At 44.5% G+C, this 25,561-nt stretch overlaps 2 protein-coding genes across 2 annotated transcripts in view; one reads left to right on the forward strand and one right to left on the reverse strand.

Moving 5' to 3' along the window:
• The window catches only part of LOC112611850 (zinc finger protein 136), a 520,810-nt gene that overhangs the window by 318,061 nt on the left and 177,188 nt on the right, over window positions 1-25,561 (forward strand). The gene's annotated exons all lie outside the window — the stretch shown is intronic.
• LOC112612756 (zinc finger protein 433-like) lies at window positions 93-24,951 on the reverse strand. The gene is given in 13 exon segments (XM_025367674.1): window positions 93-464; window positions 7,600-7,725; window positions 7,874-7,934; window positions 8,039-8,265; window positions 21,234-21,289; window positions 21,617-21,799; window positions 22,037-22,283; window positions 22,285-22,499; window positions 22,584-22,891; window positions 22,893-23,201; window positions 24,517-24,577; window positions 24,784-24,846; window positions 24,849-24,951. Coding segments are annotated over 13 exon segments (2,298 nt in total). The 5' UTR covers window positions 24,919-24,951.

A 25,561-nucleotide genomic window follows, 5' to 3' on the forward strand; every position in this document is an offset into this window, starting at 1 on the left:
GAGGTCAGGATTCTTTCTTTCCTGCTCTGAGACAGACCAGGTCCCTCCTCCGTAGCTTGTCTTTCTGTTGCCTGCGCCGTGTCCTGGACTGCTCACGGGAGTCCTGCAGGAGACGCTGGAATATCTGGAAGCTGAAAAATGGTGAGTACGCAGAGCCGGAAGCCCCGAGGTGGGGTTTGAGGGTTAGGGGACGGTCTGGTCAGAATCGCGGAATCCGGGGAACGCGGACCTCGCGGTTGCGACTCGGGGGGTGTGAGGCCCAAATACCCCTGGCGCAGCTCAGACCTCGGTCCCTTTGGCCTCAGGGTGGGTCTGGGCCGGCTGTCGGGACCGGGATCCCGGGCGTCCTGTTCGTCGCTGCGCGGCGACTGGGGCCCTTGCCCCGAAGCTCTCTCTGGGCAGCTCTGCGCCAGCAGCCTCACGTCTCCCCAAATTGTGCGGAAGTCATGGGGGGAATCCCGCCTCTTGTGTGGGGTTCCCAGTCACACTTCTGTTAAAAATCAAACTGAGACACTGTTAACAAGTGAAGAGTATTTGGGGCAAACAGCTAATCATGAAGGAGAAACACCGGGTCATGACTTGTTAACGGAAAAAAGCCAAACTGTAAAATAACTTAAAGAAGTTTTATTTTGGCTGGGCGTGGTGGCTCACTCCTGTAATCCTAGCACTTTGGGAGGCCGAGGTGGGTGGGTCACCTGAGGTCAAGAGTTCGAGACCAGCCTGGCCAACATGGTGAAACCCTGTGTAGGGTCCCACCCTGCTGGGCCTGTGCGGAGACGATCTCGTAGAAATAAAGACACAAGACCAAGAGAAAGAAGAAAAGACAGCTGGGCCCAGGGGACCACTACCACCTAGATGCGGAGACCGGTCGGTAGTGGCCCTGAGTGCCTGGCTGCGCTGTTATTTATTGGTTGTGCTGTTATTTATTGGATATAGGACAAGGGGGCAGGGTAAGGAGTGTGAGCCATCTCCAATGATAGGTAAGGTCACACGAGTCACGTGTCCACCGGACAGGGGGCCCTCCCCTCTTTGGTAGCAGAGGCGGGGAGAGAGAGAGAGGACACCTTATGTCGTTATTTCTTCTATGCATTTCAAAGACTTTAGTATTTTCACTAATTCTGCTACTGCTATGTAGAAGGCAGAGCCGGGTGTACAGGGTGGAACATGAAAGCAGACCAGGAGTGTGACCACTGAAGCACAGCATCACAGGGAGAGATCCGGCCTCCTGATGGCTGTGCGTGGGCCTGGCTGTCAGGCCTTCCACAAGAGGTGGTGGACAGAGCCTTCTCTAACTCCCCCCAGGAAAGGGAGACTCCCTTTCCTGGTCTGCTAAGTAAGGGGTACCTGCCCCAGGCACTGATGCTACCGCTAGACCAAGGTCCCCTAAGTAACGGTGCCTCCCTGGGTGCTGGTGTTACTGCTAGACCAGGGAGCCCTCTAGTGGCCCTGTCCTGGGATAACAGAGGGCTCACACTTCTGGTCACTTCTCACCGTGTCCCTTCAGCTCCTATCTCTGTTTATGGACTAGTTTTTCCTAGGTTATAGTTGTAGAACAAAGCTTATTATAATATTAGAATAAAGAGTAATGCTACAAACTAATGATTAATGATATTCATATATAATATCTATCATCTATTTCTAGTATAATTATTCTTATTCTATATATTTTCTTTATTATACTGGAACAGCTTGTTCCCTCGGTCTCTTGCCTCGGCATCTGAGTAGCTTGCCGCCCACATCTCCCCCATTTTTATTGACTAGGATCGTCATCGCCATCATTGCTTGTCATTGACTTTGGACTTGTCCTCGGACTCCTTGGAGATATCTGCAGACTAGAAGCAGACAACATAAACATACCAATATTAACAATGCCAGTGACAACAATGATCCTTCAAGGGGTTTGATCCATTTAAAGGGATTAAGATCAGATAATCCTTTAGTTATTCCTTCAAAAATGTCTGAGCCAGGAACAGTAGTTAAATGAGCCTGTGAGGCCTCAAACGTTTGTTCAAGTTTTGAAATATCTAAGGTTAAAGTATCATCCCAGGCTTTTAAACGTTTTGAGACTTTTTCCCAGCTATGTTGATCTTTATTATAAGCATAAGGCATTGTACAATAATCAGAAGTATTCCAATCACACTGTAATTTCTTTTTTTTTTTTTTTTTTGAGACGGAGTCTTGCTCTGCCGCCCAGGCTGGAGTACAGTGGCTGGATCTCAGCTCACTGCAAGCTCCGCCTCCCGGGTTCACGCCATTCTCCTGCCTCAGCCTCCCGAGTAGCTGGGACTACAGGCGCCCGCCACCTCGCCCGGCTAGTTTTTTGTATTTTTAGTAGAGACGGGGTTTCACCGTGTTAGCCAGGATGGTCTCGATCTCCTGACCTCGTGATCCGCCCGTCTCGGCCTCCCAAAGTGCTGGGATTACAGGCTTGAGCCACCGCGCCCGGCCTCACACTGTAATTTCATACAGCGTTCCAAATTCATAATTCTATCTCCCAGCCAGATTACACTCTGGTGGAGATTTGATTAGCCAATTTTTGATCAACTGGAGCCTGAGAATCCCAGAGTCTGGTGGTTTTTCTGCCATGATTCAACATACTGAGTGGTTTGAACAGAGTTACGGATAGCAACTCCAGCGGTCGCTGCTGTTGCAGTAACCACAGTTAGTCCTGCAATGACTGCAGTAAGAGTGAAAATGAATCTGTTGGTTCTTTTGAGGATACTCAGAACTTCATTGACTATGTGTATAGAGGAGGAAGACTCCCCTGGGCGATGTAAAGAAACTGGCATCCATAGCCCCTCCCTAGCCCTTACCAAGAGAATACTTGTTCTGGGATTAAAAGTAGCATTGATACACGTGAACAGCTTACAGTTGTCACATTCTATAGTTCGTGTATTGGGAGTGATCATTACATTTCCATAACAGCATATAAGGGGGGGTGGACACAGCTCTTGATAGGTATCACCTGTTCTGACATCAAGGCGATGTTGAATATGGGTGGCTTGGTATTAGTAGGAGAGAGTTGATAGATAGCGTTCCATAGCCTTATTCCTGTCATGGCTACAGCTAATTTCCATGATTCAGGATGTTCTGGGTTAACCATTGGGTGTATCATTTTTGATCTCGGAAAAACTGTGCCTGTGTCTATCCACTTAAATGGGTAAGGAGACACCTATTCCCTCAACCTGTAGGACTGCCATCCGTCCTCTACATAATCTAACAAAAAACTAAACAACGAGTATTTCGTATTTTGGCCAGAGCAATTCCGCCAATAATACCCTCTTGGAGCCCAGTCAATAACACCTGTAGCTAGACTTTGGAACACTATGGACTTTGAAGCATTACAATCATTCCATGCAATTGAATTTACTAAAAAAGGTCCCTTTGTAGGTTCCTTGGAGCAGTCTAGCAGTCCTATTGTTTTATTATTTGTGGTAACAGGAACCCTCCATTCCTCATGTGGATTAGGTTTTAACAGTCATAAGTTGAAAATAATTGCTACTGAACACATTAGGTACTTGATAAGAATCATTACTAGAGGACAGTGCAGTCCACATCCAATTCTGATAAGAATAAGCTAAGCAGCCAGGCGACGTTCCAGTGCACAGTGGTGGATATTTGTAGCCGACTGACAAATGAAAGTGCATACCTTGGCCAGGCACGGTGGCTCATGCCTGTAATCCCAGCACTTCGGAAGTCCGAGGTGGGCGGATCACAAGGTCAGGAGATCAAGATCATCCTGGCTAACACGGTGAAACCCCGTCTCTACTAAAAATAGAGAAATTAGCCAGACGTGGTGGCGGGCACCTGTAGTCCCAGCAACTTGGGAGGCTAAGTCAGGAGAATGGCATGAACCCAGGAGGTGGAGCTTGCAGTGAGCCAAGATCGCTCCACTGCACTCTAGCCTGGGCGACAGAGCCTGACTCCATCTCAAAAAAAAAAAAAAAAAAAGAAAGAAAGTGCATACCTTCTTCTGATTGAGCTGGAAACCTGTCATCATTAGCGACTGGCATGAATGCATTATTATTAGTGTAAGCTTTCACTGAGGAGTCCATCCAGGAGACAGAATTAAAGGGAGAAAAGGAACATATGCCCAGTAGGTATAATTTTCAGTTGCCCCAACCCCTGGTATGCTGACTACCATAAAGGCAGGCAGAATTATATTACCCGTCATTTTTGGAATTCCTTTTTCTTGTAGTAATTTTTCTGTTTGATGTGATAAGACCTTTATCTGACCCCATGTTGGTGGAGTAGAATGGTATTGTGGGTCACATGGCGAGATTTTGTCCTAATGTTGAGGTCATGAAGTTTATGTGTCAGGCGGCAAACCTTGCCCTTCGATTTCTGACGGTTCTTCGCCTTTTGTTTCTGAGAGCTTTTCATCTTTGGAGTTATAATGTAATTTCAGTTGCCGGGAGGGAACCCACACAGGTTGTTGTCCTTCTCCTGGGGAAACACAAGCGAAACCCCTCCCCTATGTTACCAGGGTGCCTAATTCCCATTTGTCAGTTTTTGCATCCTTCCACCATACCCGCTTTCCTTTTTGTGGATCAAATTTATTTCCAGTGAAATGTTCTGCTGCAGTAAAAGGTTGATTTCTTACTAGGTTCAAGAATTTAGTGTAAAAAGAGCCAGATTTAACTGACAATGAGGGATAGAAGCATCCCTCTTCGCTTTAGTATCCTGTTTTCTTTTCTTTTCTTTTTTGAGACGGAGTTTCAATCCTGTTGCCCAGGCTGGGGTGCAATAGCACGATCTCGGCTCACCACAACCTCCACCTCCCAGGTTCAAGCGATTCTCCTGCCTCAGCCTCCGGTGTAGCTGGGATTACAGGCATGCGCCACCACACCCGGCTAATTTTGCATTTTTAGTAGAGTTGGGGTTTCTCCATATTGGTCAGGCTGGTCTCGAACTCCTGACCTCAGGTGATCCGCCTGCCTCGGCCTTCCAAAGTGCTGGGATTACAGGCAGGAACCACCATGCCTGGCCTAGTGTCCTGTTTTCGAAGTTGATCTTTGAGTGTTTTATTAGCTCGTTCTACCAATGCTTGTCCTTGAGTTATAGGGGATGCCAGTTGTGTGAGTAATTGTCCGTGTTTGAGTGAACTTTTCGAAAGCAGCACTAGTGTAGCCGGGACCGTTGTCAGTTTTTAGTTTCTCGGGACAGCCCATAACCGAGAAACATGAAAGCATGTGCCGTTTAACATGAGCTGTACTTTCCCCCATTTGACATGTGGCCCAGAAAAATGAGAAAAGGTGTCAATAGTTACATGTATAAAAGAGAGTTTGCCGAAAGCTGGATAATGAGTCACCTCCATTTGCCAGAGAGCATTCTGTGAAAGTCCTCTAGGATTGACTCATGAAGAAAGTGGCTATAAAATTAGTACCTGGCAAGTAGGTCAGTGACCTACAATGGTTTTAGCTTGTTTCCATGTAAGGGGGAACTTTTTCCGGAGTCCGTAGTCCGGCAGCATTGACATGAGTTAAAGCGTGAAAATTTTCTGCATCTGTAAAAACAGGAGCAACTAATGTATCAGCTTTGGCATTGGCTGCTGAGCGGGGGAGGGGCGTGTGAGCACGAATGTGAGTAATGTAGAAAGGAGAAGACCTTGCTCTGAGTAGAAGCTTTTCCTTTGGAAAAGAAAAAGTAGGTTATCATCAGGCAGAAATTTGATGAAGGCAGTTTCAGTTTTGTGAGCAACATGTACTACCTGTGCAGAATCAGAAACAATGTTAACTGGTTCAGGGAAATCTTCAAGAACAACCAGGACAGGGATTAGCTCAGCTGGTGCAGAAGTTGCTCCTGTGTTAAGAACATGTTCTTTTGGCCCTGTATGTGCTGCTCAGCCATTACAGGAAGCATCAGTAAAAACAGTGACAGCTTCAGCTAATGGAGTGTTTCTAGTAATGTTAGGTAAGATCCAAGAAGTGAGTTTAAGGAACTGGAATAGTTTTACACTTAGGATAATGATTGTCAATTATACCCAGGAAACCGGCCAAATCTACTTGCCAAGCAATGCAGGTTGCAAAAGCCTATTGGACCTGTAATCGGGTGAGGGGAACAATGATTTTTTGGGGCTCCGTACCCGAAAGACAAAGGAGACGAGAACGAGGCTGACCAATTAAGATAGAAATTTGATCTAGGTAAATGGTAAGTGTCCGTAAAGAGCTGTGTGGGAGAAAACACCATTCAAGTAAATGAGGTCCCTGGATAATGAGTCCTGTTGGTGAATGTTCAGTAGGAAAGATTAGTATTTCAAAAGGTAGGTGTAGATTTGCCCTGGTAACCTGAGATTGTTGAATGTGTTTTTCTGTAAGTTGTCATTCAGAATCTGCTCAGGGATCAAAGACCCTTTGCGTAAATCAGGATTTCCCCGCAACATTGCAAAAAGATTAGACGTCGCGTATGTAGGAATGCCTAAGGAGGGGCGAATCCAGTTAATATCTCCAAGTAATTTTTGGAAATCATTTAGAGTTTTTAAAGAGTCTTGTCTGAGTTGAACTTTTGGGGGCTTAATAACCTTATCTTCTAGCTGCATTCCTAAATAGTGGTAAGGAGAGGAAGTCTGGATTTGCTTGTTCATAAGCCATAAGTTTTACAACAAGTTGTTGGCCGTGGCTATCAGGGATAGCTTTTTCTGCTGCGTCATGAAGAAGGGCAATAAAGTCCGGATAGGGTTCATGTTGTCCCTGTCTGACGGGTGTAAAAGATGGGCATAATTTGCCATCATCTTGAATCTTATCCCAAGCATCTAGGCAGCATTTTCAGAATCGTTCAATAACCTCATCATTTAGAATAGTTTGGTTTTGAATTGCAGCCCACTGGTCCATTCCCAGTAACTGGTCAGCCATAATGTTAACAGGAGGATTAGAGCCCTGATTAAGACGAATGCGTTCCTGGACAGCATCAACCCACCAAGTCCTGAATTGTAAATATTGGGATTTAGATAAGGCTGACTTTGCTAAAATTTCCCAGTCTTAGGGCACCAAACGTTTATCTTCTGCTAGGGCTTTTAATGTGGAACGGGACAAAAGGAGAGTTGGTGCCATACTGCTTCACTGATTCTTTGAAATCTTTGAGGAATTTAAAAGAAAGACTTTCCCAAGTAGCAGGGCATAGCTGAACCTGGCCTGGATGTATGGGGTCAGGTTGAACTACTACCTGGACAGCAGGAATACCAGGACTGGCTGTGCCCCAGCGGCAGGCAGTTGTAGAGCCTGATTATTTCCCTGAGCAGCCTGATTGTCAGGCTGAGGGGCTTGATTGTCAGGCTGTTGATCTTGAGGAGCCGTGGGGGTCAGCCACCTGCTGAGCAGGATCAACGGGCTGTGGCTGATTTTGTGCCAATGGGACGGCGGGTATTGGAGGCTGTAAAATTACAGGAAATTACCAGGCTTCAGGATCCCCATATTCTCTTGCCTGTGCTGTAGCCCTCATAAGCAGAGTGTCATTTTCAGGGATGTATGTAACTTGTTGCTGATGAGCGGCAATGGTGGTGTTGGCAACAGCAGTAGCGACCAGACCGGAAGCAGAAAAAAGGTTGGAATTTTGAATGGAGGAAGAGTTGAGAATCTGTAGACCCGGATAAGAAGAGATTACCTGCCGAGCAGGTCTTTCACGGGCCTGAAATCCAGGCTGCCGAGGTATCTGCGGACCAGGCTTGAAGGGAGCATGAGGCTTCAAGGGATCCCGAATTGTCGGAAGGGACCCAGGCTTCAAGGGAGCCTGAGTTGCCGAAAGAGAAACACGCATGAGAAATGAAAAATTAGGCTGCGGAGGGATAGGGTTGAGGGTCTCGTTACTGGGCGGAACAGCAAAAGGTTGAGAGCCCTACAGCAGGGTTGAACAGAGACAGGGTTGAGGGCCTCATTACCGGGCCAAGAATTGAGAGCCTCTTCACCAGGCTGTGTAGAAATCGGAGCCTCTGTATCAGGCTGCATGGAAACAGTTTAGAGCCCCTTTTTCAGGCTGCGTCATGTCATCTTCTATCTGCATAGCTGGAGAGTTGAGAGTGTGAGGAAAGGTAGGAGGGTCTGACCGCGACGGCTGTTGATAATATGTTTCAGCTGGATTTTGCTGGTTGGGGGAAATAAGCTCATTGAGATCAGTTAAAAGTTCATCATAAAGCGATAATGGGGACGCGGCAGGCTCTGGTGTAGGCGGCGGTGGCACAGGAATGTCAGAGTGGAAGTCCACCTGTAGAATTACGGTCTCAATCTGCACAGTATCCTCAGGGGAAAGAGAACTGAGAACTTCCTCAGCCTCCTTAGAGGAGAGGAAAGGGATCAGTCTCCATGTTGCCCTCCTGAGTCTGTAAGGAGTCTAGGACAGAGCGAACCGAAGCCCAGATTGACCAAATGGTGGGCAGAATAATATGTCCCCCTTTATGAGCAATTTTGAATTGTCTGCCAATCTCATCCCAATCTTTAAATTCTAAAGTTCCATCAGTTGGAAACCAAGGGCAAGGAAGATCTACAACCTCAAACAATTCAATTAACTTATCAATAGAAACTTTTACACCTCCTTCTTTAAGGAGAGTTTTTATAAAGTTTAAATAAGCTGAGTACTTAGTACTGGCCAGTCCCATGGTGTCCCCGGGATACTCTGAGTGCCCAAGCTTACCACCAAGCTTATTGACCACAATCCTCAGGAATCTGTAGTTGAAATCCTCTGCTGAGTCCTGCGCTCAAAGCGCAACTTCACACAGTGAGGGAGAAACCCACGTTGGAGCGCCAGTTGTAGGGTCCAGCCCTACTGGGCCTGTGGGTTTTTCTCCTCATGTGCGGAGATGAGAGATGGTAGAAATAAAGACACAAGACAAAGACATAGAAGAAAAGACAGCTGGCCCTGGGGGACCACTACCACCTAGATGCGGAGACCAGTAGTGGCTCCGAATGTCTGGCTGCGCTGTTATTTATTGGATACAAGACAAGGGGGGAGGGTATGGAGTGTGAGCCAGCTCCAATGATAGGTAAGGTCACGCGAGTCACGTGTCCACCGGACAGGGGGCCCTTCCCTGTTTGGTAGCTGAAGCGGAGAGAGAGAGAAGACGGCTTATGTCATTATTTCTTCTATGCATTTCAAAGACTTTAGTACTTTCACTAATTCTGCTACTGCTACCTAGAAGGCAGTGCCAGGATGGAACGTGAAAGCAGACCAGGAGCGTGACCGCTGAAGCACAGCATCACAGGGAGACGGTCAGGCCTCCGGATGGCTGCGGGCGGGCCTGACTGATATCAGACCTTCCACAAGAGGTGGTGGAGCAGAGTCTTCTCTGACTCCCCTGGGGAAAGGGAGACTCTGTTTCCCAGACTGCTAAGTAACGGGTACCTGCCCCGGGCACTGATGCTACCGCTAGATCACCTGAGGTCAAGAGTTCAAGAGTAGCCTGGCCAATATTGTGAAACCCCGTCTCTACTAAAAGTACAAATATTAGCTGGGTGTGGTGGCGCATGCCTGTAGTCCCAGTTACTCAGGAGGCTGAGACAGGAGATTTGCATGAACCTGGGAGGTGTAGGTGGCAGTGAACCGAGATCCTGCCACTGCACTCCAGCCTGGACGACAGAGCGAGACTCCATCTCAAAAAAACAAACAGGCCGGGCATGGTGGCTCATGTCTGTAATCCCAGCATTTTGCGAGGCCAAGGTGGGCAGATCACAAGGTCAGGAGATCAAAACTATCCTGGCTAACACAGTGAAACCCGGTCTCTACTAAAAATACAAAAAATTAGCCCGGCATGGTGGTGGTTGCCTGTAGTCCCAGCTACTCGGCAGGCTGAGACAGGAGAATGGCGTGAACCCAGGAGGCGGAGCTTGCAGTGAGCCGAGATCACATCACTGCACTCCAGTGTGGGCAACAGAGCAAGACTCTGTCTCAGAAAAAAAAAAAGAAAAAGAAAAACCAAAAGACTAGAAATTGGATTCAGTGTATACTGCTCTGGTGATGGGTGTCCCAAAATTTCACAAATCACCACTAAAGAACATACTCCGTATACCACCTGCTCCCCATAAACCTATGGAAATATATATATATATTTAAAATGTTTAGAGGCGGTAGGAAGGAATGCTGTAGGAAGAGGGGCTGTTATTTGTCACATGATTCCATTCCTGCCCAAAAAACAGGCCTGTGTCACCAGATTTTATGAATTCTGAGGCATGAATTACCCTTTTCCTTAAGTCCCTTTAGATGGTGTTTGTAATTTCGTGTCTTACTGCCAGAGTCTGTTTTGTGAGTCTGATGATGTCTAATGAACATGAATGTAGGCCAGTTGCTGTGTCTGTATTCTAAAAGGGAGACAGTATAAGGAGGCTGCTCTGATCTTCCTGTCACAGCAGGGAACTCCATTTTGAGGGTTGTTTTTGTTTTTGTTTTTGTTTTTGAGACGGAGTTTCGCTCTTTTTGCCCAGGCTGGAGTGCAATGGTACGATCTCGGCTCACCGCAACCTCCGCCTCCTGAGTTCAGGCGATTCTCCTGCCTCAGCCTCCCAAGTAGCTGGGATTACAGGCATGCGCTACCATGCCTGGCTAATTTTGTATTTTTAGTAGAGACGGGGTTTCTCCATGTTGGTCAGGCTGGTCTTGAACTCCCGACCTCAGGTGATCCCCCCGCCTCAGCCTCCCAAAGTGCTGGGATTACAGGTGTGAGCCACTGCGCCCGGCCATTTTGAGGGTTTTTATTGGTGATATTGGCCAAGAGCAGATCAGTTCACTTAGTTGTTGGTGGGGGGGGCTGCTTAATTTTGTTAATAGCTGATAGGTTGGAGGACAGGCTTTTATAATGTGAAAGGAAAATAAAACCTCAGGACCCCAATTTTTATACCAAAAGGAAAGTATTAAGCTAAAAGCTGAGTCAAGCAAGAAGTTGCCTTTTTGTTCCTAAATGAATAGCTACAGATAAAAAGTTATCTAGATGCAGAGTATACCAGGAGTCTCCTCCTACCACAAAGCATTCAGCTGCTCCCTTGGGAGGCCCTACTCCCCTACCTCAGGCTGTCCTCTTGGAGGCATGACTCAGGGGCTGATATGCACTGGGCCCTCCAAGAGACATGGCAGTGGTGGGCATCTTAGCTCAGCCTAGGCAGTTCTGAAACCAAGGACCAGGAAAAATTGGAAGGGGAATGGAAGACAGATCATTCTGTAAAGTTTCTAAAAAGAAGCCTCAACCCAAAGGCATCCTGATGTCTATGCCTAGAAAAAATAAAAGGAGAGGCACAAAGGTTTTGTTCACTGGGAGGTGTGGTGATTTTTCTCTGCCTTCTTCTCATGTGAAATTTTCAGAAATAGCACACAAATACTTTAAAAAGAGTTATCTATTGCTCTGTGATAAAATAAAAAACAAAATACACTGCATCTGTTTGAAACAGGATGAATAAATACAATGTTATACTATGAAGAAGAAATAGTTGATAATATTGTGAACTGGATAATGGAGTTAATGTTGGAAATGTAGGAGAGAAACCGAATAGTTAGGATTTTTACTGCAAGCCCTTGAAGAGTTAGCCTCATTATAATGATTTAAAATTCACAGTCCAAAACCGAAGTTACTTTTGCACCAACCTAATATTCTTAAGGACGTGTGACATCCTGGCTTGTCTTGCCTTCCATCATGAGTAAGAGCTTCCTGAGGCCCTCACCAGATAGAAAATTCCAGTGCCATGCTCCTTGTACAGCCTGTGTAATCATGAGCCACATAAGCTTCTTTTCAATATGAATTATCCAGCCTTAGGTATTTTCATAGAATCATAAAACCAACTAACGCAGCCCTTTTGTACACCTGTATATGCAGGGACAAAATCTATGTATTTGTCCAGGGTGTTAGATGTGCATGTCCTATAAATCCGGAAGGCTTGTGTTTTCTGGCCTGGTTGGCCTAGGTAGTACCTTTATTCTGAGTTGAACAGAAGGGGTGAGAGTATACACCGTGTCTTGTGGGATTTGGGGAAAAGCAGTCTTTTATTATCAAGAATGAGGATAGTTTTGCATTTTCATACTTGTCTTATAGTAGGTTTTTCTTTGTTCTTAGTGCACCTCTTGCCATAGAATATTATTATTATTATTATTATTTTTGAGATGGAGTTTCTCTCTTGTTGCCCAGGCTGGAGTACAATGGCACAACTTTGGCTAACCGCAACCTCCGCCTCCTGGGGTTCAAGCGATTGTCCTGCCTCAGCCTCCCGAGTGGCTGGGATTACAGGCGTGCGCCACCATGCCCGGCTAATTTTGTATTTTTAGTAGAGACGGGGTTTCTCCATGTTGGTCAGGCTGGTCTTGAACTCCCGACATCAGGTGATCCACCTGCCTTGGCCTCCCAAAGTGCTGGGATTACAGGTGTGAGCCACCGTGCACAGCCAGAATATTCTTTTGTATTTCTAGTTTATTGTTTTTTTGTTTTGTTTTGTTTTGTTTTGTTTTTTTGAGACAGAGTCTCGCTCTGTTACCCAGGCTGGAGTGCAGTGGCCGGATCTCAGCTCACTGCAAGCTCCGCCTCCCAGGTTCACGCCATTCTCCGGCCTCAGCCTCCCGAGTAGCTGGGACTACAGGCGCCCGCCACCGCGCCCGGCTAGTTTTTTGTATTTCTTAATAGAGACGGGGTTTCACCGTGTTAGCCAGGATGGTCTCGATCTCCTGACCTCGTGATCCGCCCGTCTCGGCCTCCCAAAGTGCTGGGATTACAGGCTTGAGCCACCGCGCCCGGCCTAGTTTATTGTTTTTAATCATGAGATGTTGAGGTTTGTCACATGCTCTTTCTGCATCTACAAGGACACTGATTTTTCATGTTGATTCTATTATGGTATATTGAATGAATTGATTTTCGGAGATAAAAGCAATATTGCTTTCCTGGATTAAATTCCATTTGATCATGAGGTTTAGATACTGTCACAAATTGCTGAATTTTGTTTGCAAATATGTTGCTGAGGCTTATTTCAAAATTTAAGGAAGATATTCATGTACAGTATTATGGTACAGCCTGACATTTTGTGTAGCGTATGGTGTGTATATGTGTATATATACCTGTATATACATGTATACTTGCAGTGTATGTATATATGATTTAGTTATATAACTTGCACATTATATATAACTGCCACAAATAGTATTATAGTATATAGTATGAAATTATAGTATGAGTTTTATCCTCCATAGTTTAGTGGATTTCATTACCATGTCAGCCTGCAGAATTATTCAAATAATCCAGTCTCATCCTCTCATGGGAACAGAGGAGAAACTCCCTCTCTTGATGTTACAGAAAGTGCCACCCAAAAAACAAAAATATCTTCATAATCTTTTCTTTTTTTTTTTTTGAGACAGTCTCACTCTGTCGCCCAGGCTGGAGTGCAGTGGCACGATCTCACAAGCTCCGCCTCCCAGGTTCATGCCGTTCTGCCTCAGCCTTCCGAATAGCTGGGACTACAGGCGCCCGCCACGAGGCCTGGCTAATATTTTTGTATTTTTAGTAGAGACAGGGTTTCACCGTGTTAGCCAGGATGGTCTCGATCTCTTCTCATGATCCTCTGGCCTCGGCCTCCCAAAGTGCTGGGATTATAGGCATGAGCCCCTGCGCCCAGCCTTCTTTTTTTTTTTTTTTTTGAGATAGAGTCTTGCTCTGTTGCCCAGGGGCATGATGTCGGCTCACTGCAACCTCTGCCTCCCAGGTTCAAGTGATTATCGTGCTTCAGCCTCCTGAGTAGCTGGGATTGCAGGTGTGTACCATCATGTCCAGCTAATTTTTGTATTTTTAGTAGATTTGGGGTTTCACCATGTTGGCCAGGCTGGTCTCCAACACCTGACCTCAAGTGATCCTCCTGCCTCAGCCTCCCAAAGTGCTGGGATTACAAGTGTGAACCACTACACCTGGCCCCAAAATTCTTAATAATCTTGGACTTAGGAAAAAGATTCTATGACATGACACCAGGAGCCCTTGGATCAAAGAACAAGTATGTCATTTAGACTACATTAGAATTTAAAACTTTTGTGCTTCTGGCCAGGAATGATGATGACTCACACCTGTAATCCCAGCACTTTGGGAGGCCTAGGTAGGTGGATCATGAGGTCAGGAGTTCAAGACCAGCCAGGCCAACATGGTGAAACACCGTCTCTACTACAAATAGAAAAATTAGCTGGGCGTGGGTGTCACACGCCTGTAATCCCAGCTACTCAGGAGACTGAGGCAGGAGAATTGCTTGAACCCAGGAGGTGGAGGTAGTAGTAAGCTGAGATCACACCGCTGCACTCCAGCCTGGGCACCAGAGCAAGACTCCGTCTAAAAACAAAAACAAAAAACTTTTGTGCTTCGAAAAACACCATCAAGAAATTGAAGCATGTATGGCCATGCCACCCTAAACTCCTCATCTGTTCACCAGCACTAAGCAGGATTGGGCCTGATTAGTAAATGGATGGAGAATGCCTGGGAATACTGGGTGCTATATGCTTAAAAAAAAAAAAAAAAAAAAAAAGAAAAGAAAAGAAAAGAAAAAAAAGGTGGGGAATTTGACAAGAGAATTCACCAAATGAGAGAAAAGCTTCCATATTGAAAATCTGGTCATTCCCCTTCATGACACAGAGTAGAGTCTTTATTGGTAGCCAGCACTCTGAGGCATCGTGGCCCATTACTGCAGGAAATGAACTCTACCCTGCAGTTCTCTCGGGCAGCGGTGTGCCCACAGTCCCCAGTCTCTCCCAGTGTATGGGGTGACAACAAAGCGGTCATCAGGAGAGAAATCTGACCTTGTGTTTGGATTTGTAAGTATAGACACTCTCAGGACACCCTCCTTCCTCCCCAAAGAAAGGCAGCTTTTTATCACCAACCATTCCAGACAGAGGAAGCAGGGTCTCAAGTCTAAGTCCTTATTCCATGCAGAGGGAGATTGCGCTGAAAACTTCTTTAAAATGTCAAGGCTTCACTCAACATAATTGCAGTATGTGTCAGGAGAACTGTAGTATGGGAAAGAGATGGAACTCAGTCTTGAATGCATCAACAAGAGAATTATAGCTAAAGGGCAAGGTGAGGGAGAAGATGGAACTTGGTTAGGTGTCAAGAGTTGGGAGACTGATTCATTATCATAGATGGGGGAAATGGAACTTGATTAGATACCAAATTTGAGGGCATTCTAAGCTCAAAGCCTGGTCAAGAAGAGCGTTCTGAGGAGCCTGACTCAACTTTGGTCAAGGAAGCAGTCCTTGAGATTCCCCCCAGCCTAGTTCTTACTAGGGCTGATGATAAATCCTTAAGTTTCTGGTTTCTTCCCCACATTCCAGAACACCCATTTCCCCTCTCTAGTGGACATTATCCACTATGTGTCCCCAGTGATACATTTGAAACTGCTGCAATATTGTTTATTTTTTGACAGAGAAATAAGTGGCTCTATGTAAGTTTGAGATGGAATCTTGCTCTGTTGCCCAGGCTGGAGTGCAGTGGCACAATCTTGGCTCACTGCAACCTCCACCTCCTGGGTTCAAGCTGTTATCCTGCCTCAGCCTCCTGAGTTGCTGGATTACCTATGTGTGCCACCACACTGGGCTAATTTTTTATATTTTTAGTAGAGACAGGGTTTCACCATGCAGACTGGTCTTGAACTCATGACTTCAAGTGATCCACCTGCCTCAGCCTCCCAAAGTGCCGGAATTTACAGATGTGAGCCACCACACCTGACCTATGTAAATTTTTAAATTTTGTTTATAAATATTTTTCATGAGTGGAAAACACTCAATAACCACTCAACTACATTGTGTAAATCCTTGTGCCTAATGACTCCTGATGTTGACCATTTTTTGCATGCTTATTAACCATTTGTATATATCTTGCAGAAATGTCATTCAGATACTTTCCCATCTTTTAAGCAATTAGTTTTTTACTTGGTACATAATTTATTGTACTTAAGTAGTGTAAGAAATCTTAAAATATACCAGCTGAAGGAATTTTACATGTATAGTTAAGATAGTTTGACAAATCTACTTCTCTAAGATGAATAATACTGTATTTTAATTTTTGTGACTGGCTTTTTGCAGTTAATATACCATTGCTTGTACCGTGGAACACGATGTTATTTTCTAACGCTAAATAATATCCCATTGTATGTATATGCTTACCACATTTTGGTTATCCATTCAACCATCAATGGACATTGATGGATTGATCTACTTCTTAGCTATTGTGAACCATGGTTTTCAAATATCTCTTCAAGATCCAATTTTCAATTTATTTAAATTGAATAAAAATAGACCTGGAAGTGGGTTGCTGGAAGATAACATTTTTTAAATTAGCTTTTGAGCACCACCATACTGTTTTCCATAGAGGTTGAGCCATTTTACAATCCTTTGGACAGGGCACGTGGGTTCCATTTTTTCAATATTCTTTCCAAAACTTTATATTTGGGGTGTTTGAATTTTTTTCTTTGTAGTTGGATGTAGGAGTTGATTGTATTTTCTGAATATTAAGACCTTGCCAGATGTATGACTTGCTTATATTTGCTCCAGTGTCATGGCGATACAGACGTTTCGGGAAGGGAAGAGCGTGATCCCTTTAAATAATACGGAAGAGGGTAAGGAAAGTGCTGGGTAGAGGAGGGTGTGATCCCTGGCTAGGGCTCCACCCCGACAGACCTAGGTGAGGACAGTCATTTCCTGCCCAAATGTTGCATTTCCCAAGACCACCCTGGCCCACCATGCCCCATCCTGGGCCTATAAAAACCCCAGACCCTAGTGGGCAGACACATAAGCAGCTGGTTGTCAAGAGGAGCACGCCAGCAGAAGAGCACACTGACAGGCACTGGCACGCCAGCAGGCCATCAACTGGTGGACGAGGCAGCCCATCAACTGGGGGACTGGCGGGACAAGGCAGAGTTTGGCCAAGCTGGGGCCATCGAGCAGCCCAACTCCCGGGAAGACCCTCTCACTTCTGGCTCCCCCATCACTTCCACTCAATAAAACTTTTCGCTCATTCTCCACGCCCATGTGTGATCTGACTCTTCCGGTTCACTAAGGCAAGAACCCGGGATACAGAAAGCCCTCTGTCCTTGCAACAAGGTAGAGGGTCTCATTGAGCTCATGAACACAAGCTGCCTCCAGGCAGACTAAGAGAGCACCCTGTAACACACACCCACTGGGGCTTCAGGAGCTGGAAACATTCACCACTCGACACTGCTGTGGGGTCAGAGCCTCACAGCCTGCCCATCTGTATGCTCCCCTAGAGGTTTGAGCAACAGGGCACTGTAGAAGCAAGTCACACCCCCATCGCACACCTGCTAAGGGAATGAGGGAAACTTTCCCATTTCGGTAGGGTGCCTTTTCCCTCTGTAGTGCCTCTCATGGGCAAAAGTTTTAAATTTTGCTAAACATTTGCTTTTTGTTAAGACTGAGCTCCCTAGAGGTTTTACCTCTGAACCTTGTCCCCATTCAGCCTTCAGCAGTTCATCAATTACAATTTAAGTTTTTCTACCACAATACTGCTTCTCACAAAGGTTCGTAGGCTCCACACCTAGTACATAATTAAAATCGCTTACTTGCCAAGTTTTTCACCAAAAATAAAAGTTGCTAAGAGTTAACACTGTAACATGTAATTAAGTCTACTGAAAAAACAGTTTCATATGCAAGATGTGTAAGGAAAGTGAAATATGTTTTTGGTAAAAGATTATAACGCATGGGAATGTGGATTTTCCTTTTTTTCTTTGGCCTAGATTAGAGGAGTAAAAAATTAGGATAAAACTGAAAGTTTAAGCATGTGGTAAAGTTTATAAAAAATTAAATTTGTAGGCCAGGTGCGGTGGCTCATGCCCATAATCTCAGCATTTTGGGAGGCCAAGGCAGGTGGATCATGAGGTCAGGAGTTCAAGACCAGCTTGGCCAACATGATGAAACCCCATCTCTACTAAACATACAAAAAATTAGCCAGATGTGGTGGCGTGCACCTGTAGTCCCAGCTACTCAGGAGGCTGAGGCAGGATAATTGCTTGAACCTTGGAGGTGGAGGTTGCAGTGAGCCCAGATCGCGCCAATGCACTCCGGCCTGGGAGACAGAGTAAGACTCCATCTCAAAAATAATAATAATAAATTTGTAAACAATTCTGTGTGTGAGCAACTTAACTAAAATTAAAAGGATATTTAGCTCTTCCATAAATTAAATATTAAAAGCACACTGATACAGGGCCAGAATCTCAGCCCATATGTCAAAATAGTAGGATTTCTGGAATATTGATTTGTTCTTTAACAAGGCAAAAATTATAAAAAGTTTATGAAAATCTTACCTTATGGTCAAACAAATTAGAACTGGATAGATTTATAAAATTTTGTTTAAAATTAGCTTTAGCATTAAAGATACACTAATGAGCTGGGTGTGGTGGCTTATGCTTGTAATCCCAGCACTTTGGGAGGCCAAGTCAGGTGGATCACTTGAGCTCAGGAGTTTGACACCTGCCCGGGCAAAATGGTGAAACCCTGTCTCTACCAAAAATTCAGAAACTTAGCTGGGTGTGGTGACACACATCTGTGGTCCCAACTACTTGGGAGGCTGAGGTGGGAGGATTGCTTGAGCTCGGGGGGTGGAGGTTGCAGTGAACCAAGATTATGCCACTATACTCCAGCCCAGGTGACAGAGTGGGACTCCATCTTTAAAAAAAAAAAGAAAAAAAATGGTTAGGCGCAGTAGCTCACACCTGCACCTGTAATTCCAGCACTTTGGGAGGCCGAGGCGGGCGGATCACGAGGTCAGGAGATCAAGATCATCCTGGCTAACACAGTGAAACCCCATCTCTACTAAAACTAGAAAAAATTAGCCGGGCGTCGTGGAACAAGCCTATAATCCCAGCTACTCGGGAGGTTGAGGCAGGAGTATTGCAAAACCAGGAGTATTGAGGTTGCAGCGAGCCAAGATTGCACCACTGCACTCTAGCCTGGGCGACAGAGAGAGACTCCATCTCAAAAAAAAAAACAAAAAAAAACAAAAAAAACTGCACTAATGCATAAATAAAATTTGATTTTGTTTTGAAAAATATAATATTAAGAGATAATAAAAAGGCCGGGCATGGTGGCTCCTGCCTGTAATCCCATCACTTTGGGAGGCTGAGGCGGGTGGATCACTTGAAATCAGGAGTTTGAGACCAGCCTGGCCAACATGGTGAAACCCTGCCTCTACTAAAAATACAAAACTTAGCCAGGCGTGGTGACACACACCTTTAATCCCAGCTGCTCAGGAGCCTGAGGCAGGAAAATAACTTTTATCCAGGAGGCGGAGGTTGCAATGAGCTGAGATCGCATTACTGCACTTTAGCCTGGGTGACAGAGCAAGACAGTGTCACAAAACAAAAATAAGTAAAATAAAAGATTTTTGTTTGCCTTTTGAGTAAACTACAAAAAAAGAAGAGAGAGGAGACAGATTCAGTTGGCCTCATGCTATCTTCATTTGGTCTTGCTTGGAAAGCTGAATCTTCTTCAGAGTAAAGGGTTTTACCTTTTTAAAAAAGTTTTGAGTTACCACTTTGACTAAATGAATAACCCGTGATCGTATTTTATGATATCCAGTGCTTTAAACCTTTAATATTTGACAAACTTTCCAAAATCTTTTAGATATTAAGTCCCCTGATGTCCAAAAATGACACATTTGGCTTATTTGGTATAAAAGTCATACAGGAAGCATTGTCAATTATGAAATGGTATTTGCCTTTCTTTGGGCTGTATTTGTATAAATGTTATTGGTCTATATTCCAAAGTTATGGGAAACTCATGATTCTGATATGACTTAGTATATACATGTTATGTAAAATTGTTGTATGCCACACGTGTAACCAAAATTCATAGTCAATTGTGACTCTAATAATAGCTGTCTTCAGACTTTTGTCATCCATAGACAATTGTCTTGTTTTGATCCTTTCCAAAAAGCAGTTTATAATCAGATATAGGATTCTGACATGTACTCTTGAATGCAGGTATTTAATAACTTTAGAAATTGTGCTATTGGAATAGAGGGGAAAAAAACAAACTTCCAGGACTGTCAAAAAGAGCTGATGTGTTAAATATTGCAAATTCTTTTTTTTTTTTTTAGTGTCAAGAAAACCTTTTCTTTTGAGCTATTTAGAACATTTAGCAATTGAATAAAGTATACTCCTGGAAGCAAAAAATTTTGAGCATATTGCTTTACCTGTACTGGATTTCTCCAGAATTTAAAAAAAAAAAACCTTGTGATTATTCTCAACTTATGGCAGTATAGTTATTTGCATAAGTGCAGTAAGAATCTATTTTCTGTTGTAACAGGACACAACTGGAAAAACTGGTTATTTTACTAAGGCTTTGTCTGGAATGGCATGCTTTCCTTAAAGAAGCAAAGTTGACTTATGGAACTAATAAGAGCCCTTGGGAAAACTGGCCTCATAACTTATCTACATGTTATCTGTAGAGGGTTCTTGACCTGTGGCAAGTAAACAATGTCACTTTCTGGCCAGGCATGGTGGCTCACACCTGTAATCCCAACACTTTAAAATAAACAGCTAAGGCCGGGCGCGGTGGCTCACACCTGTAATCCCAGCACTTTGGGAGGCCAAGGCAGGTGGATCACGAGGTCAGGAGATCGAGACCATCTTGGCTAACACGGTGTAACCTCGTCTCTACTAAAAAAAAATGCCTTGGCCTCCCAAAGTGTTTGGATAACAGGTGTAAGCCACCACATCTGGCCCTTTATTTTTAGTTGTATAATTCTTTTTTTTTTTTTTTGAGACAGAGTCTTGCTCTGTCACCCAGGCTGGAGTGCAGTTGTGCGATCTTGGCTCACTGCAAGCTCCACCTCCCGGGTTCACGCCATTCTCCTGCCTCAGGAGAATGTCAACCTCAGTGAGGTTGACAGGACACACACCCAATACCCATGGACTCTATGCTCCCTGCTACTACTTTCCTCTTCCCTCCTGGCCTGCACAAATGTCCAGGATCCAACCCTTCACTCTGAATGCCCCTAACTCCCTGACTGGACCCAGTCATGCTGGATCCCTCAGCAGACACATACAACTTAGAAACTCTCTGCCCTGTCGCCCAAACCTGACTTGACTCTCATGCCCTCCCCCAGGCACTTTTACACTTAGCTTGAACTGGCCTCAACCATGATTTGAACTTTACCCCGTGCTCCTTCATGCTCCCTCCCCAGTCCACACAAGGATGCCCTTCCACACCTACCTCCCTCAGGTGCCACTGCCCCCAGCAGTCCTGGACCTAAGGACATCACCATGTCTCTGGCATTGCATCCTGGGAGCCCTCACCTTTTCCCACCTCTCCCTGGCCTTGAAAGGAGAGGCCAGGTGGGACCTTTCTGCTGCTGTGGGACCCAGACCACCATTTTGTTCCAGTAGCCCCCTGCCCACCCATTCTCCCTCTGTCACTTATCTGCCCTGCCCAGCAGATGCCATTGTCTCCCAACCATGGATTTCTCAACTGCCATTATCACCAACTGGAAGTCTTTTTATTTATCTAATTTTTATAATAGAGTCTCACCATGTTGCCCAGGCTGGTCTTGAACTCCTAGGCTTAAGCAGTCCTCCCACCTCAGCCTCCTAAAGCCTGGGGTTATGGGTGTCTATGCAGTGAGTCCTTCCATGCACTTGAAGTTGTGAAGAACATCTAAAGACTTTCCCACATTGCTTACATTTATACGGTTTCTCTCCAGTGTGAGTCCTTCCATGCATTTGAAGTCGCGAGGCACATCCAAAAGATTTCCCACACTGCTTACATTCATAGGGTTTCTCTCCAGTGTGAGTCCTTCCGTGGATTTGAAGCTGTGAGGCAGATCTGAAGGCTTTTCCACATTGCTTGCATTCATAGGGTTTTTCTCCAGTGTGAGTCCTTCCATGATATCGAAAGGAACTCCAACAATTGAAGGATCTGCCACACGGCTTGCATTCATAGGTTTTCCTTCCAGTGTGAGTCCTTTCATGTCTATGAAATAAACTGGGCAAACCGAATGCTTTCCCATAACCCTTACATTCATATGGCTTCTCTTCTCTGTGCATCCTTTCATGTATTTGAAAGAAAGAGAAATTACTAAATGGTTTTCCACATTCCTTACATGCATAGGGTTTCTCTCCCGTGTGAGTCCTACCATGCGTTTGAAGGAGTGAGGCAGATCTGAAGGCTTTTCCACACTGCTTACACTCATAAGGTTTCTCTCCAGTGTGAGTCCTTTCATGATACCGAAAGGAACTGGAAGAAATAAAGGCTTTACCACATTGGTTGCATTTGTATGGTTTCTCTCCAGTGTGAGTTTTTTCATGTGTTTGAAGTGAACTGGGAGAATAAAAGGCTTTGCCACATATCACATATCTTACATTTATGAGATATCTCTCCAGTGTGCATTCCCAGGTGGTTCTGAAAGCTGGTAAGATAAGATAATACTTTCCCACAATGTTTACATTCATAGGGTTTTTTCCTAGAGTGGGTTCTTTCGTGTCTTCGAACAGAACTGGGACACTTGAAGGCTTTTCCACATTCCTTACATTCATATGGCTTCTCCCCAGTGTGAGTTCTTTCATGTATTTGAAAGGAATGGAAAGAGCTGAAGGCTTTCCCACACAGTTTACATTCATATGGCTTCTCCCCAGTGTGAGTTCTTTTATGAGCATGGAGGCATGTGGAACTGTGGAATGCTTTCCCACATTCATTACATTCATAAGGCTTTTCCCTGCTGTGAGTTCTTTCATGTATTCGAAGGCTACTAGAATGACTAAAGGCTTTCCCACACTGTTTACATTCATATGGTTTCTCTCCAGTGTGAGTCCGTTTGTGGATAAGATACAAACTGAGAAACATCAAAGCTTTCCCACAAAATTTACACTTATAAGGCCCATCTTCACTGTGCATTATCATGTGTCTTTGAAGGCTTGAATGGGAAATAAATGTTTTTCTGCATTCCTCACAAACAGAGTTTCCTTCCACTATGAGCTCTTTCGTGTGTCTGAACAGAGAAGAGACAGTTGAAAGGTTTTTTACAGTATTTACATTTGTATGGTTTCTGTCCATATTCTTGATACTCATATGCCTTGTGTCCAGTGTCATCTCTGATGGGCCTATTAAGAGATGAATGGGCACTGCCTACTTTTCCATACACACTGCTTCTGCACGATTTGACTCCAGTAGTTGTTTTCTTCCTCAGCATGTCATCTGGAACCAGGGTCAAAATTTCTCCATGCTGATGACCTTCTTTACTTTCAAAGAGTCTCTCTCCCACAAAAGTTCTGTGAACAATGAGAAGTACATTGTAATGGGTCTGCTTATCAGTGATTTTATATTCATTCACAAGTATTGCACTTACATTTTTTCTTTTTTTTTGAGATGGAGTCTCACTCTTTTGCCCAGGCTGGAGTGTAGTGGTGTGATCTTGGCTCACTGCAACTTCCACCTCCTGAGTTCAAGCACTTTTTCTGCCTCAGCCTCCTAAGTAGCTGGGACTGCAGGCGTATGACACCACACCCAGCTAATTTTTTGTATTTTAGTAGAGACAGGGTTTCACCATGTTGCCCGGCATGGTCTTAAACTCCTGAGCTCAGGTAATCCACCCGCCTCAGCCTCCCAAAGTGCTGAGATTACATTAATTTTTGTATTTTTAGTAGAGACAGGGTTTCACCATGTTGGTCAGACTGGTCTCAAACTCCTGACCTCAGGTGATCCACCTGCTTTGGTTTCCCAAAATGCTTGGATTACAGTTGTGAGCCACCGTGCCTGGCCTGCACTTCCACTTTTAACATCATCCTGCAAACTGTAGGATTTCTGCCCTGTCTGAATTTGAATGGACCACAGGCTCTACAAGATGGCCCAGCTATATCTATTATCAAAAAAGATGATAGAAGGCTTCTGAATACTGTTTTCTTTTGTTTTCTTTCTTTCTTTTTTCTTCTTTGAGATGGAGACTCACTCACTCATCCAGACTGGAATGCAGTGGGGCAAACTTGGCTCACTGCAACCTCACCCTCCTGGGTTCAAGCAATTCTCCTGCCTCAGCCTCCCAGGTAGCTGAGATAACAGGTGTCCACCATGATGCCCAGCTAATTTTTATATTTTTAGTAGAGACAGGGTTTCACTATGTTGGCCAGGCTGCTTTTGAACTCCTGACCTCAAGTGATCCGCCCTCCTCGGCCTTCCAAAGTGCTGGGATTACAGGCGTAAGCCACCGCACCCGGCCTCTCTGAATACTATTTTAAAGTAAACTATTTTACAAATACTAAATATCTGTCTTTTTAAATTTGTTTTTGAGTCAGGGTCTCATACTTTTGCCCAGGCAGGGGTGCAGTGATGCCATTGTGGCTTAGTATGGCCTCAAACTCCTGTGCTCAAGTGATCCTCCAGCCTGAACCTCCCAAAGGGCTGAAATATAGGCCTGAGCCATTGTGTCAAGCCTACATCACCCTTCAATATGTGTTCAGAGAAAATTTTCTAAGAATAAATAGGTTGAAATTGTGCTTATTTTGTTTCCTTTTTTTTTTTTAAACATTTTCTCCCATTCTAAGATTTTCTAAAGAGACACTTCTTTGTCTTGTTACTGGTGCAAGTTACCTTAGGTTTCTCTTTAGATTTTCGTACTCTACATATATGTTCTGGGCTTTCCATTTTTTCCCTACAACACAGAACAAGGAAAATAATCTTGAATTAGTATAAAACTATTTTTAAAATTACTTGATTCTATGTTCATGGTACACTGCAAGCATGCTTCCTTTATTTGTCAAATATTCCCTATCCACACTGTAAATCACTCAGCAGCATACATGAACTAAAAATACTTGTTCTGTCATTTACTGAGGGAAGTAATATTGTCACCCTTACCTACAGAGGCCAGGTTCCTGAAGGTTTCTTGCATCACATCTCTATAGAGAGTTTTCTGGAAGGATCCAGCAAAGCCCATTCCTCTTGGGTGAAGGTCACAGCCACATCCTCAAAGGCCACTGAATCCTGAAACATCTCACATGCATAGAGGAGGATGGGTGAGACTAACAGCACTGGGAGCCTATACTGTATTCCCAAGAAGTTCCCATGATGCTGTGGACTCAAAACAATTATTCCATGACCATCAGACCTCATACTCTCTGTCTACACTCAGTTTCTTCTATAAAGTAATTCTGAGGCTACAACTGAACCATGTGGTAAAGCAACAGTAGAATAGGAAAATGTGTATTTTTGGTAAATCCAGAAAGGTGTGCTGCCTGGGCTGCCCCAATGTTTGTTTGTAAAGTGGGAGTACAGCACCTGCCATAAAAGTCCTCCAAATTCCTGTGCAGAAAAAGTTAACATTAACAGTCCTGAGGCTGCATATCCTTGAAAAAAAAGTCTATGCACAAAGTTTAACCTTTGATGTTATCTAGAAAGTGAGTTTTGTTCTGATTCCTGCAGCAGAAACAAAAACCAAAAAACTGGATTTTACAAGGGGTCTTATCAATCTAAATGATGAATCATAGATAACTAAAACAAAAACTCATAAGCTCATGCCACTGCATTCCAGCCTGGGCAACAGAGTGAGACTTGGTCTCAAAAAAAAAAAAAAAAAATTAGCCAGGTGTAGTGGCGCATGCTTGTAATCCCACCTACCCAGGAGGCTGAGGCAGGA

Source organism: Theropithecus gelada, chromosome 19, assembly GCF_003255815.1.
Source record: "Theropithecus gelada isolate Dixy chromosome 19, Tgel_1.0, whole genome shotgun sequence".
Taxonomy (NCBI): domain Eukaryota; kingdom Metazoa; phylum Chordata; class Mammalia; order Primates; family Cercopithecidae; genus Theropithecus; species Theropithecus gelada.